This window comes from Canis lupus, chromosome 25, assembly GCF_011100685.1.
Source record: "Canis lupus familiaris isolate Mischka breed German Shepherd chromosome 25, alternate assembly UU_Cfam_GSD_1.0, whole genome shotgun sequence".
NCBI lineage: Eukaryota > Metazoa > Chordata > Mammalia > Carnivora > Canidae > Canis > Canis lupus.
Window position 1 is genome coordinate 14,241,835 of NC_049246.1, and position 18,203 is coordinate 14,260,037.

The following is an 18,203-nucleotide window of genomic DNA, read 5'->3' on the forward strand; positions in this document are numbered from 1 at the left end:
TTTTTCCCCTTACTCTCATTTCTTGAAAGATTTTTTTCTCCTGGGAAAAGTGCTTTATTTTTTAAATTAATTTTTAAAATATTTTTTCTAAGTAATCTCTGCACCCAATATGGCACTCAAATTTACAATCCTGAGATCAAGTGTCACATTCTCTATTTGATAAGCCAGCCAAGTGCCCCAGGGACAAGTATTTTAGATTGCCAGCTGTTTCTTTCTGTATATGGGAGTTACCATTGCAATGTTACATGACTTCTACAATTACTAATAAGAAGTCAGCTGTAAATTTAATTGTTGATCTACTGGAGATAATTTGTACTTCTACTTTGGATGCTTTTAAGAGCCTCATTTTTGTCTTTGGTGTTGCCATAATGAATTCACCATAGTGAATCTATAGTTCACTATCACGTGTCTAGAGATGGATTTCTTTTTATTTATCATACTTGGAATTTGTTGGCTGCTTTATTCCGTGAATTGGTGTCTTCTATGCATTCTGAAAAAATCTTCAGGCATTATCTCTTCAAATATTATCTTTGCCCCACTCTCTTTCGCTCTGTCTCTTATTCTTATGAAACTATTAGGTTTATATTAGATTTTTATATTAGGTTTATATTAGATATTTAACTCTATCCTTCATTTTTCTTAACCTCTTTTATATAATCTTTTTGTCTCTTTGTATTCCTTTCGTTTGTCGATAATTTTCTTTTATTAATTTATGGTTTTCTAATCCTTTATTTTTTTATCCTTTGTTATTTTTAAAGATTTTATTTATTTATGAGATAGAGAGATAGATAGATAGATGATAGATAGATAGGTAGATAGATAGAGAAGCAGAGACATAGGCAGAGGGAGAAGCAGGCTCCCCACGGGGAACCCGATGTGGGACTTGATCCTGGATTCCATATCCCGGGATCATGCCCTGAGTCAAAGACAGGTGCTCAACCGGTGAGCCACCCAGGCATCTCTAATTCTTTCTTTTAACTTGTCTAATCCAATGGGCTTCCCATTCCAATTCTTGTATTTCATTTGTAGAAGTTACATTTGGTTCTTCTTCATATTTACTATATCATTAAAAAATCCCGTATATTGCAAGTAATTTAAATGTCTTTCATTTCTTTAAACAAAACAGTTGCTTTATAAACAAAGCCCGATAATTATAAAGCCATATTGCCATTGTGTTGTAACTGCCAATAATCTCTTGAGCACTGTTTCCTTGTGTGCAATTTTTTTTATTGTGATGAATTATTTTCCTTTGAAAACTAATTGTAAGAATTATTTGAAACCTATATCATACAGGTACGGTGCAACCAATGAGGATTTGTATTTGCTATAATAAGATTCCTAGGCACCGCTAATTGCAAACATTTTCAACTATATTCACAGCCTGGCATTTGGGGGAAGTTTTTTAGGTGGTATGAATCTAGGCTGTAAATCCATCTATTAACTTTTTTTTTGTGGTTGCAATATTTCCAAGACAGGCAATTATTACACGCCCTTCTTTTCTCAGGTCAATGCAAATTTCCTGAAATATTCTAGAGATTGGGTTGGTTGTGCTTCCATATGGCCCTGGCTTTATGTGGCAAGAGTACCTTATTAGACTCCCTACCTGGGGTGGGCCCTGGATTTTGACTTTTGAATTTTGTGCCCTGCAAGAAATGGAAATGGCCCTCTTGCCACAATATTAGTATCCTGCTTACCTCTCTGGGTATGCACTTTCCCTTATAGTTTGCATTGGTATGGTCTCACTAACTTGTCAGTTACCTGATGCTTTACAGAGCTTCATTTCTACTTTGCCTATTATTCTAAATTTTTTAAGGCAAGGTCATTTCCTAGCCTATTTTATTATCATAAATGGAACTTCTATATAGATTTTGAAAAACAAACCAGTATAGAATAGTTGTTAAGAGTACAGACTCTGAAGTCAGACTGGCTCGCTTTGCATCATGGATCTAGGCTTTACCTGCTCTGCAATATTGGGCAAGTTACTTAACTTCATGTATTTCACTTTCTTCATCTTTAAATTGAGGAAAGGAATAGTATTTTCCTCATAACACAGGTGAAACATTTGGTACACTTTCTGCCTCTTGATAATCACTATTAGTTATTGTTATTACCTCTCTATGAAAATTGGTGAGAGAGAAAAAGTGAGAAATGACAAGAAAAAAAAAGGAAAGGATAACCTGGTATGTGAGGGTTAAACAGTATGGGAACAGGAAGAGGGAGAAATGACAAAAATGTGGGAGAAACAGTATACAAAGAAGTTTTATTAAGGAAGTCTTGATGTTGCTATCCAATATAATTCACTCTCTTCTGTTTTCTCAAAAGATCTTCAGTAACGACCTACCTTAGTTTCATTTTTAAAAAAATATTTTATTTTTATTTATTTATTCATGGCTGGGCGGGGGGTGCAGAAACCTAGGCAGAGGGATGAAGCAGGTTCCATGCAAGGAGCCCAATGCAGGACTCGACCCCGAACCCTGGGATCATGCCTTGAGCCAAAGGCAGAAGCTCAACCGCTGATCCACCCAGGTGTCTCCCTATATTGGCTTTCAATATGGTTTCTGTTTTGTTTTGTTTTCTTGGAAGCAGGATTTGTGTTTCTTCTGGATGTATCAAGACTGTGCATCCTTGATACTGTATCAAGACTGGTTTGTAGGAGACTCTGTCTTATTCTCATTTCCTATTTACCTACAGGAGTCAGTAATTTCATCACAAAGACTGCTGTATTTAATAAGCCCTTGCTTTGGCAATCTGTCTGAAGCATAGCAGGCACTCAAAAAAACCAAACCAAAACAAACCAACAGCAAGACAAGTTGAATAAAATAAGTGAATGAAATGCTGGCAAAATTTTAATTAGAAAATAAAAGCTAGATGTTAGGCCTTTACAGCACCAAACACAGTGAGAGAGATGATGTAAAAATGATGATGATGTTTTACAAATAGCATTTTCTAGTTATAAGTGGAACTGCTAGGTGCAGAACACCTGGGAAACATAAAGCTGGGTTTTGCCACCTTTTCAAAATTGACATGTTGGTCTGGATAATTCTTTGAAAAGTGTGTTTGGTGCACTATAGGACGGACATTCAGCAGCAGACCTAGCCTCTACCCGCTAGATGCCAGTAGCACTCTCCACACATGCACCCGTTGTGACCACCAAAAACATCTCCAGATGTTGCCGAATATCCCCGAAGGGGCGAAATCACTTCAGATGGAGAACCACTGAAATAGAAGAATTACAAAAATTACAATCCTCCCATCTAGAAATGCAAACTTTTTGTTATATAAATAAAAATTATGAGAGTCACATTGATCTTATCATTCTATAGCCAGCTTAATTTTCACTCAGTAATACAGCATCAATATTTTTTTGCTATATTATATTCCTCTACAGCATAATTTTTTTGGTCGTGTGAGTACTTCATAACCAAATAATCCTAATTCCTCCTTCCTCCCTCCCATCCTTTGTCCTTCCCTTCATTTCACTTATACATAAGTGTGCACACTCATATATAATCAGATACATTATTGCTATTATTCTTTTAGACCAAATGTTTCTTACCAGATCAATTAAAAGTGAGGAAATGTTTTTATTTTACTTTCATTTACTTTCCTTTTCCAATGCACTTCCTTTCTTTGTGTAGATCCAAGTTTCCAACCTCTATCATTTTCCGTCTTTCTAAAGACTTAACATTTTTTTTCCAAGGCAGCTCTACTGGCAACGAATTTGCTCATTTTTTTTTTTTAATCTGAGAAAGTATTTCACTTTACTCTTTTCTTCCTTTTGCAGCCTCATCACATCTGAAAAGAAGTCAAACGTGATTCTTATCTTTGCTCCTCTATTGGTAGACGATTTTTTTTCCCTCTGGCTTTTTCAGAATTTTTTCTTTATCTTTGACTTTCTATAGTTTGAGAATGATATGCAGTTTTCCTCATATCTATTCTGCTCGGTGTTCTATGATCTTACTGGGTCTGACTTTGGTGTATGACATTAATTCGAGGGAATATTTCAACATTATTGTTCCAAATACTTGTGTGTTCCTTTATTCCTGGGATATACATTACATGTATATTACATCTTTTGTAGATCCTGGATATTCTGCTCTGTTTGTTTGTTTGTTTGTTTCAGTTTTTTGTTTTCCTTGTTCTCCAGTTTTGGAGATTTCTGTTGAGGTATCTTCAAGCTCTCTGAGGACAGAGATCTCTTTCTTCAGTTATGTCCCAATGACTAATAACCCCATCAAATACATTCTTCTTTTCTGTTGCAGTGTTTTTTTTATCTCTAGCATTTCTCTTCAGTTCTTTCTTAGGAGTCTCTGTTTATGTTGTCCATTGGTTCTTGCCTGTTGTTGCCTTTATCTGGATAAATTAGAGCCTTCAGCATATTAATCCAGTTTAAAATTTTCAATTTGATAATCCCAACATCCTTGTCATACCCATATGTGGTTTTGATGCTTGCTCTGTCTCTTCACAGTGTTTTATGCCCTTTAGTATGGCTTCTAAGTTTTTCTGGATTGTTGGAACTGATATACTGGGTAAAAGAAACTGCCCAGCACCGGTGCCCAATAAAGTTGCTGCTTGTGGGTTTGTATTCCCTTAAGTCGTGATTCTCTGTATTTGCCTGACTCCTCTCTAATTCTGGGGGTAGCAGTTTGCTCTGTGACCTCGGTTCTCTTGCAAATCTAGGAAAGGTTGATGATTTTTCCGTTTGCTCAGCTTTTACTTGTTAGGATCTACTGCATAAAAAAATGTTTTCCCATTGAACATTTATTTATCTATTTATTTATTTAAGATTTGCTCCATGATTTTTTTTTTAATGGATAACTAGTGTGTATGTAGTACTGGGAATTCTGATTGTTTCAAATAAGGCTGCAGGAAATGTATCTGATCATCCTTAGAAAAGATTCTTGCTGTGGGGGGAGAAGTGGTGATGGCGAGCCTCCACAAGCAGGGGGCGCTCTGGGATCGACGGCGGCCCGGGAAAAACTGGACGCCGCTCTCCCTCGCAGGACCCTCTGCCCCGCGGGTTTCCGCTCCCTCCGCGGCCGCCGGTTTGAGGAAGTGTTTCTAGGAGACGGCGCCTGCGCGGTCGACGCTGCCGGGCGGGGAGGGCGGGGAGGGCGGGCTAAGGGGCCGCGGCGCTGGCTGGCTGGCGGTGTCTGCTGTGCCCGGGTCGGTGTACCCGCCCCGGTTCTCCCGCTCCATGGTACGCCTGTGAGCCCCGTCGCCGGCGGACTCGTCCTGGGGATGGAGCACATCCGTACGACCAAGGTAGCCCGCCGCTCGCCGTGGCGTGACCCGGCAGGGCTGGGAGGCGACGGGAGCTCGGCTGGCTGGACCGGGGCTGCGGGCCTGCGGGGCCCTGTCCGGGAGGGCCGGGGCAGTTCGGGCCCGGGTGGGGACCTACGGGAGCCTGGGATGGCTGGGATGTGGGTGATTTGGGCTGCTGGAGGTCGAGTCCCATGAAACTGGTCGCTGCCCTCTGAGCGCTGCACCTTCTTGGGCAGAATTGGGGCTGCTTTAGCTCCGGCTGCTCTCAGGCTCCTCCGGCTGCTTTCGCCGCCCCAAGACCGGAAAACGGCCGAGCGCTCAGATTAGCACCTGATACTGTGTAAGCTTTTCCTTGTTCACGTTGCACTGTCCCGCGTGACAGCCTTGATGCGAGTTTTGGAGGCGCCGAGGTAGGTCAGCCTCGGTCTCGGCGCCCGGTGGTTTGAACGGGGCCCGCCGGCTCAGGGCTCAGCACTTCCTTGTCCGTGTCAGTAGTTGAGAGGGGTTAGGGACAAGGAGAGCGCGGCATCCCACACCGTAAAGTGTCTGACGCAACGCTTTTTCGCTTAATCTTGTTAAATCTCATGCTTAATTTTTGCCTGCAAAAGGCACTGATTTCTAAGGACGAACAAGCGTTCGTATAACTCCATTACAAATGTTGAAACCGAGGGAAGTGGCGTCAAAATATTGCCGAATTACGTTACCAACAGTTAAGTTCGGCCTCAAATTTGAGGGAGGGAGAAAAACATAAATCAAGAAGAATCGAATAACACGATGTTGGGATCGCCCGGAGCCTAGCAGACTCCGGAAGAGGACCCACTGTGAATCTTGACTCTTCAGGTCTTGCTGAAACCATCTCTCAGTTGCCACGAATCCTAAAGTCACCCTTAATTTAGAAAAGAAAAAAAAAAATAGCAGACATACGTTATCCCCATTTGTTCCATGGAGAATTTGAGGTCTACTCATTAAAATGTTTCACAAGCCTTTTTAAGGTGCCGCGGATTTTTTTGTTAGAACTTGTTTATGACACTGCACATACTATAATAAAATTGAAGATGCTAAAAACTAATCCTTGTTTTAAAAATGTCCTTTTTTTTTGTTTTTAAGAGAATGTTAAATTAACTGTATAATTCAAGCTGCTGACACTTTAAGTTTGAAAATGGAAGGGCAGTTAAGTAAATAACCCAACTAGTAGAAAATGCAGAGGTGGAAGAGTGGCCTAGAGGATGCATCAGACCAGATTTTTGTCCTGATTGGGAGGTTCCAAATGTGTATTACCATAGTAGCTTTTCACAATGGGCCTGTCCTGATGGTTTAGTAAGGTCCTTTTATGACTTTTTAAGGAGCAGGAAATTTCTGAATAATTTTCTATTAAAATTACTTTTCAAGTTGTGTACTTTGAGTTATTCTTCTAACATAGGACCACCAGTACTCTGGAATAATCCTAAGTGGCTGTAGGTAGGCTGCAATTAAACTGATACTTACTAGGTCCCAGTTATGTGCTAGGCACAGACCAGCACTGGCTATAGAGCAGTGAGCATAATAGACTTGGACTTCACTGTACGTTCTGATAATTGTGCGAACTATAATATTTTCTAAAATTATGACTTTTGGGCAGCCCCAGTGGCCCAGCGGTTTAGCGCCACCTTCAGCCCAGGGTGTGATCCTGGAGACCCGGGATCAAGTTCCGCGTCAGGCTCCCTGCATGGAGCCTGCTTCTCCCTCTGCCTGTGTCTGTATCTCTCTCTCTCTCTCTCCCTCTCTCTCTCTCTCTGTCATGAATGAATAAATAACATCTTTAAACAATAAAATTATGACTTTTTAAAAGATTAACATGAATATAGCCTATTGCATAATTATACTACTTTGCATAACCTAACTTGGATGTAGTTAATTTACTGCAAAGATGCTTGTATTTCAACACTAAAAATGAGTTGCTTTAACTTTACTTAGCTGTTGTGAACTATACAGTTTAGTCACTATGATAAAAAATTGACTGTAGAGTATCCTGTGTAACTATTGGTTTGTTCTGTGCTGAGACAGGTTTATTTGAAAAGTAATGATTATATTTCCTAAGAACTCTATGTCAGTGTAGCCAACTGTGCAGTATTACTTTACAATACTTAAAATTTCACAATTATGCTAATCTATACAAAATTGTCACTAATTTCTTAAATAACCTTGCAGTTGGGTATATTATCAGCATTTGCAGATGAGAAGGAAATAGGCTTGGAGAGCTGAAATAATCTGCAAATTATCTCATGAGGGGTGGATTGAAGTTTTTTTTTAATAAAAAAAAGTTTATTAATTTGAGATAGAGCGAGAAAATGAGTGAGCACACAGTGGGGAGAAGGGCAGAGAGAGAGGGAGAAGCAGACTTCCCACTGAGCAAGGGGCCCAACTGTGGGGGGGGGGGGGGTGGCGTTTGATCCCAGGACCCTGGCTGGGGTCATGACCTAACCCAAAGGCAGATGCTTAACTCACTAAGCCACCCAAGCGCCCTTAGAGTTAAGGTGTTTTTTTTTTTTTTTTTAAGATTTTATTTATTTATTCTTGAGAGACATGGAGAGAGAGAGGCAGAAACACAGGCAGAGTTCAGAGAAGCAGGCTCCATGCAGGGAGCCTGATGTGGGGTGCAACCTGGGACCCTGGGATCACGCCCTGAGCCAAAGGCAGATGCTCAACCACTGAGCCACCCAGGTGTCCCTAGAGTTAAGATTTAAACCAAGGTTTGTCATAATTTTTTTTCATTACTTCTCTGGTTTTAATCTAATTGTTAAAATGTATTAATATTCAGAAATGAATCCTAATAATAATTCTGAGAGCTTTTTTTCCAAACCTCTTCTTGACGTAAGTAAATATTTATGTGGCATTATTTTTGTATTGTTTATGATCATTGTGGGGTTTTTTTATTGTTTATGAACCTGAGGTTTATAAGATAAACTGTTTTAGCTGAGTACTGATTAAATGACTTTATAGTTATAAAATTCAGGAGCAGATACACCATCCTAATTGGTCATATTTGGTTTACTAACTGTATAGCATCGCCAAAGATGTCAAGACTGAATTTGAATTTCCAAAAGACTATTTCCAAGCTCTGCCTATCACTTTGAGCTCTAATTTTTCCATAATGAGGTAGTCTTGCCAAGAAACAATGGGAAATATGCAGAGACAGTTCTTCTTTATGCAGTCTTTCTCCTTTCCCTGCCAGGCTCTAGTGCTTTGGCTGACATCATCTGTTGATGTCGAATGATGTGCTGTTTGTGAATGGAACTTTACAGAATGTAATGGAAGAATGTTTTCCTAAACTATATATGGTAGACTGCTTTATAGAGTTTGTTAAAGAATGGAATGTCCCATGAAAATCTGACCCCATTGGGGCTCAAGTTGAATTATTGCAAAATGCCTAGCTGCTACTCATTTTTGTCATTAGGATGTGCGGTCATGTGTATGTATACAAGTATGTGTAATCAGTTACAAAGAGGGAAAGAGGTGCAAACTAAGAATAAGAGCCAGTAGATTGTGGGGAGTATCTGAGTGCTTTTCCTCACGTAAAGCACTATTTTGACTTATTAATATTATCCCATTATACAAGTGAGAAGACTGAAATTTGCAGAAACTAAATAATGTGTCCTGACTCAAACAGATAGTTCTATTAAGGAAGAGGTGGAGCTGGGAACTTGAATCCTGATCTTTCTGATACTAGTCTTATTCTCTTAACCATAACACTCCTCTCCTCAGAGTAATTGTCTAATCAAGAGATTTGAGTGGTGCCTGGGTGACTTAGCCAGTTAAGTGTCTGCCTTAAGCTCAGGTCATGATCCCAGGGTACTGGGATCGAACCCTGTGTGATCTGGGCTCCCTGTTCACTGGGGAGCTTGCTTCTCCCTCTCCTTCTGTGCCCCCTCCCTCTGCACACTCTTTTTTGCTCACATAAATAAATAAAATATTTTTAAAATAAAGAGATTTGAATAGTGAGGTAAGTCAGTGTTATTGGGACTGGAAGAAAGGCAGGGGATGGAGGAGAAGAACTGAGATGGTAGGATTTTGTCCAGTAGGTAGCTGATTAGGAAGGTGTAGGGTTAGGGAAAAGGTGTGGTCCAGAAGAATAGATTTGGGAGTAATCTATTGATGTAATCACGGTATTTTCTGGATGATTTTGTGCAAGGTACATGTAGAGGCTCTGTGGTGGAGAAGAGTGAATGTTAGAGCCCCAGGAGTACTTACAAGGGGCAAGCAGAGGAAGAGGAGTCAGAGAAAGAGTGTTAGGGATAAAATGGGAAGAGACGAATCACAAGAAAAGAAGGCTTCCCTATTCTAACTTCCTTCTTTGCTCCTTCTTCCTCTTCTCTCTCCTTTTTTAGGGCCTGGTATTATTCTAGGTACTGGGGAAATGGTAGTTTCCAGACAAAAGCCCCTGCCATTCCAAAACATCTTTTCTAGTTGAGGGAGACATGACAGTAAACAAAGTTAATAAGCCAAATACATAATACAGTAGATGGGAGTGCTATGGAGGGTGCCAGGGTGAGGTTGGGGGAGAACAGCTGTCAATGTGGTAGTTTGGGGAGCCCTTACTCATGATACTTGAGTAGAGAGTGAAAGTGGTGAGGGAGCAAGCCATCTTCACAGCAGTAGGGGTTGGGGAGGGGTGGCTGGGAGAGTCTCAACAGAAGGCACAGCAGGGGCAACATCCCTATGTTGGTCATACCTGGTTAGTAAAAACTAGCAAGAAGACCAGTGTGGCTAGAGGAGAGTGAGTGAAGGAGAGAGCACAGTAGGAAATGAAAAGTTGGAAACAGGGGCAAGCCTTTGCAGGCTAATGTGAAATCTTGGCTTTTACTGAGTGAGACAGGAAGCCATTCATGGAAAGTCACCTGTGCCAATGCTGCAGAAAAGCAAAGTGAGAGAAGACTGAAAAATGTCCTTGGATTTATGATCTGTTTTGTTTGATGATTTATGCAGCCAGACGCTGTTGTAGAACTTGGAAATACATGAACAAAGAAAGATTAAAATCTCTGCCCTTTTGAGGTTTACCTTCCCCTTCGCAAAGGCAACTTGATGCTCTTTCTTTTTGAAAGAGATCCATGCTATGGAGTGTGGAATAATGGTACTAAGAGTCCTGAATGGGTGTCTTGTTATAGGGGTTGCTCACAGCAAATCAGAGAAGCCCTGACCGTGTGTTTTCTGCTTCAGTAGCCCTTGTCATGTAGTTGTCAAATATAACTGTTAGCTGCAGAGCTTTGGTTGAGGATGGGGCATTGGTCCTTTCTTGTCCCAGAGTCTACTTGGTGTCTGAATTTTCTGGATATAAATGCTGAGTATGCGTGATTTCCTGTGTTTTTCATTTCTAGCTTTGTAATCAGCTGAAATATGAACTTCTGTTGAGAGACCATTAGGGTACCTTTAGTGCAGGCCCAAGGTTGGCAACAATTCAACTAAATGGCCCTCAAAGTAATATGTTGGCATTTCCCATCCTTACCATAGTGACCACACTGCAGTTCTGTTCTCCCTACTCTGTTTCTTCTTTTCCCGAAAACCTTTTACTTCTTCCCCATTCTTTTTTTTTCTGGGGCGGGGGGGGGGGCCCTCTGGTAATACCTAGAATTAAAGGGTCTTGACACTCTTTCTGTAATGCGTCAGTGTCCATGACCTGAAAGAGTTGTGATTGCTTTCTAAATACCTGCTTAAAACATTTCCAGGAACACATGGAAAAATCTGTAGCAACATCTGTAAAATACTCTATTCCTTGGTGTGAAAGGGAAATATGAGGCAGCAGTTGGCGCTTAGAAGTTGACTAAGTCTCTGGTTTGAAATTTGTATGCTGATAATTTTAGCAAAGAAAAAGACCTATTTTCCTTTGTTTTTTTTACATTTATCTTAGGATTTTCAGTTTAGAACAGAATAGTCAGTAAATTTTCTCAGAACCTAAAGTTTCTCCAGAACCTAAAGTGCTAAATAAATAAATGTTTTGGAATAATGTTCAGATTACTTTTATTATCAGTCATATCCATATAACAGTGGCATATTGAAGCAATCATGTAATGAGTTTTCTATTATGTTTTCTTGAATATGATTACTATGGTAATAATCCTCAATTTATTAAAGTCTTATATAGTCTCTTTTCTCTCAGACTTACATTTCCTTTTATACTTTATCCTACTGAATGGCAGCTAGCCTCTGTTTTTCCTTCCTTCTCACATAGGTTTTGTCATCTCAAGATGGGCTTGGTTTTGTCATCTCAAGATAGGCTTCCTCTTTAACCTGTCTATGGCAGCTTAATCCAGGCTCTTATCACATCTCTCCCAGGCACTCCTAGATTATTAGCTTTTTACCTGGTTACTCACCTCCTGTGTCTTCTTTACTCAACATTTTCTCCACATTATCATTGGAAAGATCTTCTTAAAAACCATATCTGGTCATGGGCTACTGTGCTTAAAAGTCCTCTGTATCCTTTTATCTACAATGCAGATGCTCTACCCTAGCAGGTGTTTCTTTTTCACCAAATGTTATTGCCTCTCCCCTTTTGTGTTCTAGCTCTTCTATTGGGAATTCTGTATTTTCTGTGTATTAAGAAAAATTTTGCTGAGCTTTGCTTCTAGTATTATATTAGAAAAAACAGGTTTTTCCAGCTCTATCACACATTAGAATATTGAATTTGCTTTTTTTTTTTTTAAGATTTTATTTATTTATTCATGAGAGACACACAGAGAGAGGCAGAGACACATAGGCGGAGGACGAAGCAGGCTTCCTGCGAGGAGCCCTCCCGGGACCCCAGGATCACAGTCTGAGCCAGAGGCGGATGCTCAACCACTGAGCCACCCAGACATTCCTTGAATTTGCTTTTAAAGTCCGTGTGCCTTCTCCTTCCTTTCTCCATTTGAACTTGGCATTAGTTTAATACAGAGGACTGTCAGGGCTCAACTTACCTCATCAGGTTACTAACTTACTAACAGTCATTTTTGCAAACATGAGCATTTTATTGCTTACTGTTTGTCAAGCAAACTTGGGGTAAAGTACCTACATGTCTTATCCAGTCTTACTGCAGCTTTCAAGGAAGAGATTGTTGTCCTTATTTCAGATAAAGAAAGTGAGACCCAGACAATTTGGTTAGTTGATAGCCAGTGAATTTTTATGGAGTGAATTAGTAAACTCTTTCTGAAAATGTATACTTATGTGGATGTTCTTCAAAGATGTGTGTGTGTGGGAGGGTGTATGCATATGCCAATAATGTGGTTGTATATTTTAAAGGGCCATAAGTTATAAGAAGCTCTTTTAAAAAGTGGGAGGATACAAGCTGGGACCTTAAATATTCAGGAAAAGAGCATAAAGATAGAGAAGGAACCTAGCCTGGTTAAGAGTTAAGAGCAAGAGGGGGACAGCCCGGGTGGCTCAGCGGTTTAGCGCCAGCTTCAGCCCAGGGTGTGATCCTGGAGACCCGGGATTGAGTCCTACATTGGGCTTCCTGCATGGAGCCTGCTTCTCCCTCTGCCTGTGTTTCTGCCTCTCTGTGTGTGTGTGTCTCTCTCATGAATAAATAAATAAAATCTTAAAAAAAAAAAAAAAGCAAGAGGGATTAATTTGGAATTTAATTAATTTTAATTAATTAAAGTTAGAAGGAATACTATTTGCATAAAAATGACCTGGTGAGCTTCTTAAAAATTCAGATTCTTGGTGTCCTGTCTGCTGAGACGACTGAGTGAAATTGAGTAGGGGCTTAAGATTTGTATTTATGCAGTTTCAGAGGTGATTCAGATGAACAGCTAGACTTTGGGACTTTTATGTAGGTAAGAAGAATTAAAGATTTAATAAATGGAATCTCAAGTTAATTTTGGATATAGAAATTAGGGAGAATCAAGGAATAGGGTTAGAGTGTTAGGGAGAGTATTTTTAACCTGAATTTCCAATCTTGATAGATGACAAGCCCAAAAGAACTGTGTAGTGTTAGGCAGTTCTAGAGGAAGAGTGACTTAATTGGGTGTTGGGGTGGGAATAGCAGACTGAGTGTCCACATGTGGCTTTAAAAACAAAAAAGCTGATCTATAACTGTACACTATTAGTAATTTTTCTACTTATTTTAAGTTCATCTATTTGTAAATTACTGAATGACTATTTACTGTTTACCCTTTATGTAAGGAAGAAGTGGCAGAGAGAAATGAAGGACAGTATAATGTTACAAAGTAGAATTTTATATAATAAATCTCTTGGGTGATGTCAGCAAAAGAGACCACTGGTAAACTGTGGGCATCTTCTGTTTTCACCCTGTGGAAAATGTGTCTATGGCTGATCACCCTAGTCCAACAAATACTTATTGTATCAGATGCTATACTAGTCATCAGGTAGTCAGACATAAATAAGAGACAGTTCTTGCCCTGGGGTATGTCATAGCTTTAGTGGGAGAGATGGACATGAACAGATGTTTTATAATGTAGAAACTACTCTAACAGTAGTGAAAGGTGCAGATTTTTAAAATATTTAGGCTATAAAATTGGTAGGAATTGGTGATTTAATTGAATATTGGGAGTTGGGACACCTGGGTAGCTCAGCAATTGAGCGTCTGCCTTTGGCTCAAGGTGTGATCCTGGGGTTCTGGGATCGAGTCCCACATCAGGCTCCCTGCATAGAGCCTGCTTCTCCCTCTGCCTGTGTCTCTGCCTCTCTTTGTGTCTCTCATGAATAAATAAATAAAATCTTTTTAAAAAAAGAATATTGGGAGTCAAGAGGAAGTCATAGGATGATTCCTGAATTTCTAATGTGGGTGACTAGATGAGGATGGAGTCCTATATTAATTCACATCAGAAATACAGGATTAGGAACCTATTTGTGAGGAGTGAGGAAAGATCCATTTCATTTTCAGTATGCTTAACATGAGTCTTAAGACATCCAAGTAGAGCAGTATAGCATGGTGGGAAGGAATCAGACCTATGACATAGGGTTATTACTCTGCTGTTCCACTTACTGTTTCTAGCTTTGGTGTTGGGACATTTAACTAACTTCTCTAAGTCTCAGTTTCTATGCAGAGATTAATAGTACTTAACTAGATAGGAATTGTGAAAATTAAAAGAAATACTGTATGTTAAGCACTTACCAAAGTACTCCGTATATAATGAGACTTGAGTACTATGTCAGGAATGATTGTAGTCATTATATGTATAGCAGGCAATATGAACTCAGGAGAGCTCAGAGTTGGGCATTTAGTTTGGAGAGTCATTCACATACAGGTTAAAATAATGACAGTGGATAAGCTGCCTATAGAGAATGGGGCCCCTGAGGAAGAAGGGTAACAAATAGGAGATGGACCGAAGAGAGTTAAAATCCAAATGAAAGTAGTGTGATTGTTTTGCATGTAGATAAGTGCATGTAGAGAATTTGTGCTTTGTCAAGAAATTATTTATGGGGCAGCCGCGGTAGCGCAGCGGTTTAGCGCCGCCTGCAGCCCAGGGCGTGATCCTGGAGACCCTGGATCGAGTCCCATGTCAGGCTCTCTGCATAGTGCCTGCTTCTCTCTCTGCCTGTGTCTGTGCCTCTCAATCTCTCTCTCTCTCTCTCTCTCTCTCTCTCTCTCTGTCTCTGTGGATAAATAAAGTCTTAAAAAAAGAAATTATTTATGATGATTAATACATAATATATGATTAATAAGAAATATTTATGATCTTTTGAAAGTCCACAGATTAAACTTCATATGGACTTAGAAATAAAAAAAAAACTGTTCAGTTAAATAAGTAGTAATGACATCAGCTCCTACTCCCTTTAAATTACTTACCAATATCCTTTTTTTTTTTTTTTAATTTTTTGAGTAGTATGTGAAGTGCTGCAAAATGATATTGGCATTAATTGCTTGAGTAGGGTTAATACTTTGTAGTAACCTTTATTTCTATATGTATTCATTAATTCTCTTTAGAAACATTAACACTTTGCTTTAATTGCTTTGGAGATAAGGCAGGTGAGGTTTATATTACGGTATTACTGTTGGTTGGCTGTAGTGTCCTTACAACTAAGTCTAGCACAATTGAAGGAGAGTAAACAGTAGTTGATTTCATTGTTTTAAAAATTTTAAATTTTAATTCAATGTGAGTTATATAATTGAGTTATGTTTTAAAAGGAAGAAATGGTCCTAAACAATGAAATAAATGCAGATCTCCAAGAGAAATCTTCATATAGTCTTTTCCTATTGTCTTAAAGGATAGTGTGTATAATTATCTGATAGCTTTTACATGTCAAATCAACTGTCAGATCTGAGCTGTATAAATTAGATCGTATCTAAGTTTCCAGAAGAAAATGTTAAAACTCAGTTCATTGCCTTACCCATACAAATAAAATTTTGTGTCAACAACAGGTATTTCAATTTTACAGTTAAATTTTAACTTATTTGAACAGCTGCTGTTAAAAGAAAAAAAACTTTTGGAATTAAATTTCTTCAAAGGGAGCTAATTAGCTTTTTACGTGGTAGTTATTATTGTGGAAATCATAATTTCATAATTAGGGGCATTTGTTTCTTCAATTTTAGTAAGGGAAAAGGAAATATATGTGGGGGAAAGTACAGAATTAGTGAGATAATTGTTAGACATAGAAGTTAAAGAACTATCTGCAACCTCCTGTTACGGCTATGGATTAAAAATTTTATTTATTTTTTTTAAGATTACTTATTTATTTATTCATAGAGACAGAGAAGCAGAGACACAGGCAGAGGGAGAAGCAGGCTCCATGCAGGGAGCCTGACGTGGGACTCAATCCAGGGTCTCCAGGATCACACCCTGGGCTGCAGGCAGCGCTAAACCGCTGCGCCACCGGGGCTGCCCAGGATTAAAATTTTTTAGTGGGAAATGGTTGTTTTACCTTTTTTCCCCCCTTCCAAAAAGAATGTACAGCAATAAATAACTATGTTTTCAAAACAGTAGTCTCCTACACAGTAGGAGTGACCAACTCAGTAGTAACCCCACAGTAGTAGTGGCCAACTCTAACCCCACTCTCCAGTGGCAGCTCTGTGTGTGTGTATGTGTGTTTATTAATAAAGGAGTACTAGGTACCTTACTGCCTCAGCCACTACAGGACACAGAGGCAACATGTGATATAATCTGTGATAGGGAATTCAGAGCCAGAAGGAACGATGAAACTGAGACTTTTTTTTTTTATTTATGATAGTCACACACATACACACACACACACACACACACACACACACAGAGGCAGAGACATAGGCAGAGGGAGAAGCAGGCTCCATGCACCAGGAGCCCGACGTGGGATTCGATCCCGGGTCTCCAGGATCGCGCCCTGGGCCAAAGGCAGGCGCCAAACCGCTGCGCCACCCAGGGATCCCAAAACTGAGACATTTAAGTAAGTCAGTCAGTTTTCTGAGAAAGGATTCCAGTTAGGAGATAGGGTATCAGTGAGCCCCAGAGAATGCTTACTTAGCACTTAGCTAAGCAGAAGAGACCATTTTAGGAAGGGAGAATGGTATGAGTAAAAGCATAGAGCAGACCACAAAACAATGTCTTGGGTGGAGTGGTGAGGAGAATATAGAGATTAAGTTGGAGTTTGCAACCATTTAACTGTTGATTTAATTTTTCTGGTAGTTTACTCCATGATGCTAGATAATAACCTTATATATTTATTACTTGTTTTGCCAACTTAAATGTATGGACTCTTGCATCTGTCAGCATGGCTAAAATTAACACAAGAAACAAGATTTGATGAGAATATGGAGAAAGGGGAATTCTCTCTTGCACATTGGTGGGAATGCAAATTGGTGTAGCCTGGAGAACAGTATGGAGGCTCCTCAAAAAACAGCATGCAAACTGATGCAGCCTGGAGAATAGGATGGAAAACAATATGGAGATTACTCAAAAAGTTAAAAATAGAACTACCCTATGATCCAGCAAATTCACTATTAGGTATTTACCCAAAGGATTAAAAAATACAGATTCAAAGGGGGTACAAGCATCCTAAATGTTTATAGCAGAATTATCAACAATAGCTAAACTATGGAGAGAACCCAAGTGTCCATCAACTGATGAATGGATAAAGAAGGTGATGTGTGTGAAATCTTGCCAATTGCAATGATGTGGATGGAGCTAGAGGGTATTATGCCAAGTGAAATAAGTCAGTCAGAGAAAGACAAATACCATATGACCTCACTCATATGTGGAATTTAAGAAAGAAAACAGATGGACATATGGGAAGGGGAAAAGAAAAGTAGAGAGAGAAACCAGCCATAAGAGACTCTTAACAATAGAGAATGAACAGGAGGGCGGTGGGTGGGGAATGGGGTAGATGGGTGGTGGATATTAAAGAAGGCACTTGTGATGAGCACTGGGTGTTAATAAGTAAGCGATCATTACAGAATTTTCTCCAGAAATCAATATTGTACTATATGTTAACTAAATAATATTGAAATAAAAAATATATATGGACTCTTGGATATGAAAACCATTTGTTTGTTTATACCGTGGGTCTCCTTCCCGTTCTCCTTAATATTTATGTTGTTTTTTTACAGAGTTCCTTTATTGGTTGTATTTATAACTCTAAATAGTACTTGTGTTACTTGTGGTTTATATACTCCCCAAGATACATGAACTTTAATGTTCAACATTAAATAAACTCATGTTTTTTAATAGAAAGAAGGAAAATGTTATCCCAGGATTTAAATGTACCATTTAAAAGAATAATAATAAAGAATTTGCATTACTTTTGAAATGAAAAATAACTTTTTTTTTTTTTTTTTAGGTTGAACAAGTGAAATTACTTGACCGATTCAGTACCAGCAACAAGTCACTAACAGGAACACTCTATCTTACGGCCACACATCTATTATTTATAGACTCTCATCAGAAAGAAACCTGGGTAAGAAGGGCATCTGCTATACTGCTTACCATACTTAGAATAATGGATTTGGCCTATTGCTGTATTTCATTTTGATCATGTAAAAAAAAATTAATCATTGG

At 39.2% G+C, this 18,203-nt stretch overlaps 1 protein-coding gene across 2 annotated transcripts in view; it reads left to right on the plus strand.

The window, feature by feature from the left end:
- Window positions 1-5,109: 5,109 nt before the first annotated feature.
- The window catches only part of MTMR6 (myotubularin related protein 6), a 38,769-nt gene continuing 25,675 nt past the window's right edge, over window positions 5,110-18,203 (plus strand). For both annotated transcript variants that reach the window (XM_038573462.1, XM_038573463.1), the window contains exons 1-2: window positions 5,110-5,265; window positions 17,986-18,102. In XM_038573462.1, coding sequence (XP_038429390.1) covers window positions 5,242-5,265; window positions 17,986-18,102 — 141 coding nt within the window. In that variant the 5' untranslated portion in view covers window positions 5,110-5,241. The remainder of the gene's footprint in view (window positions 5,266-17,985; window positions 18,103-18,203) is intronic.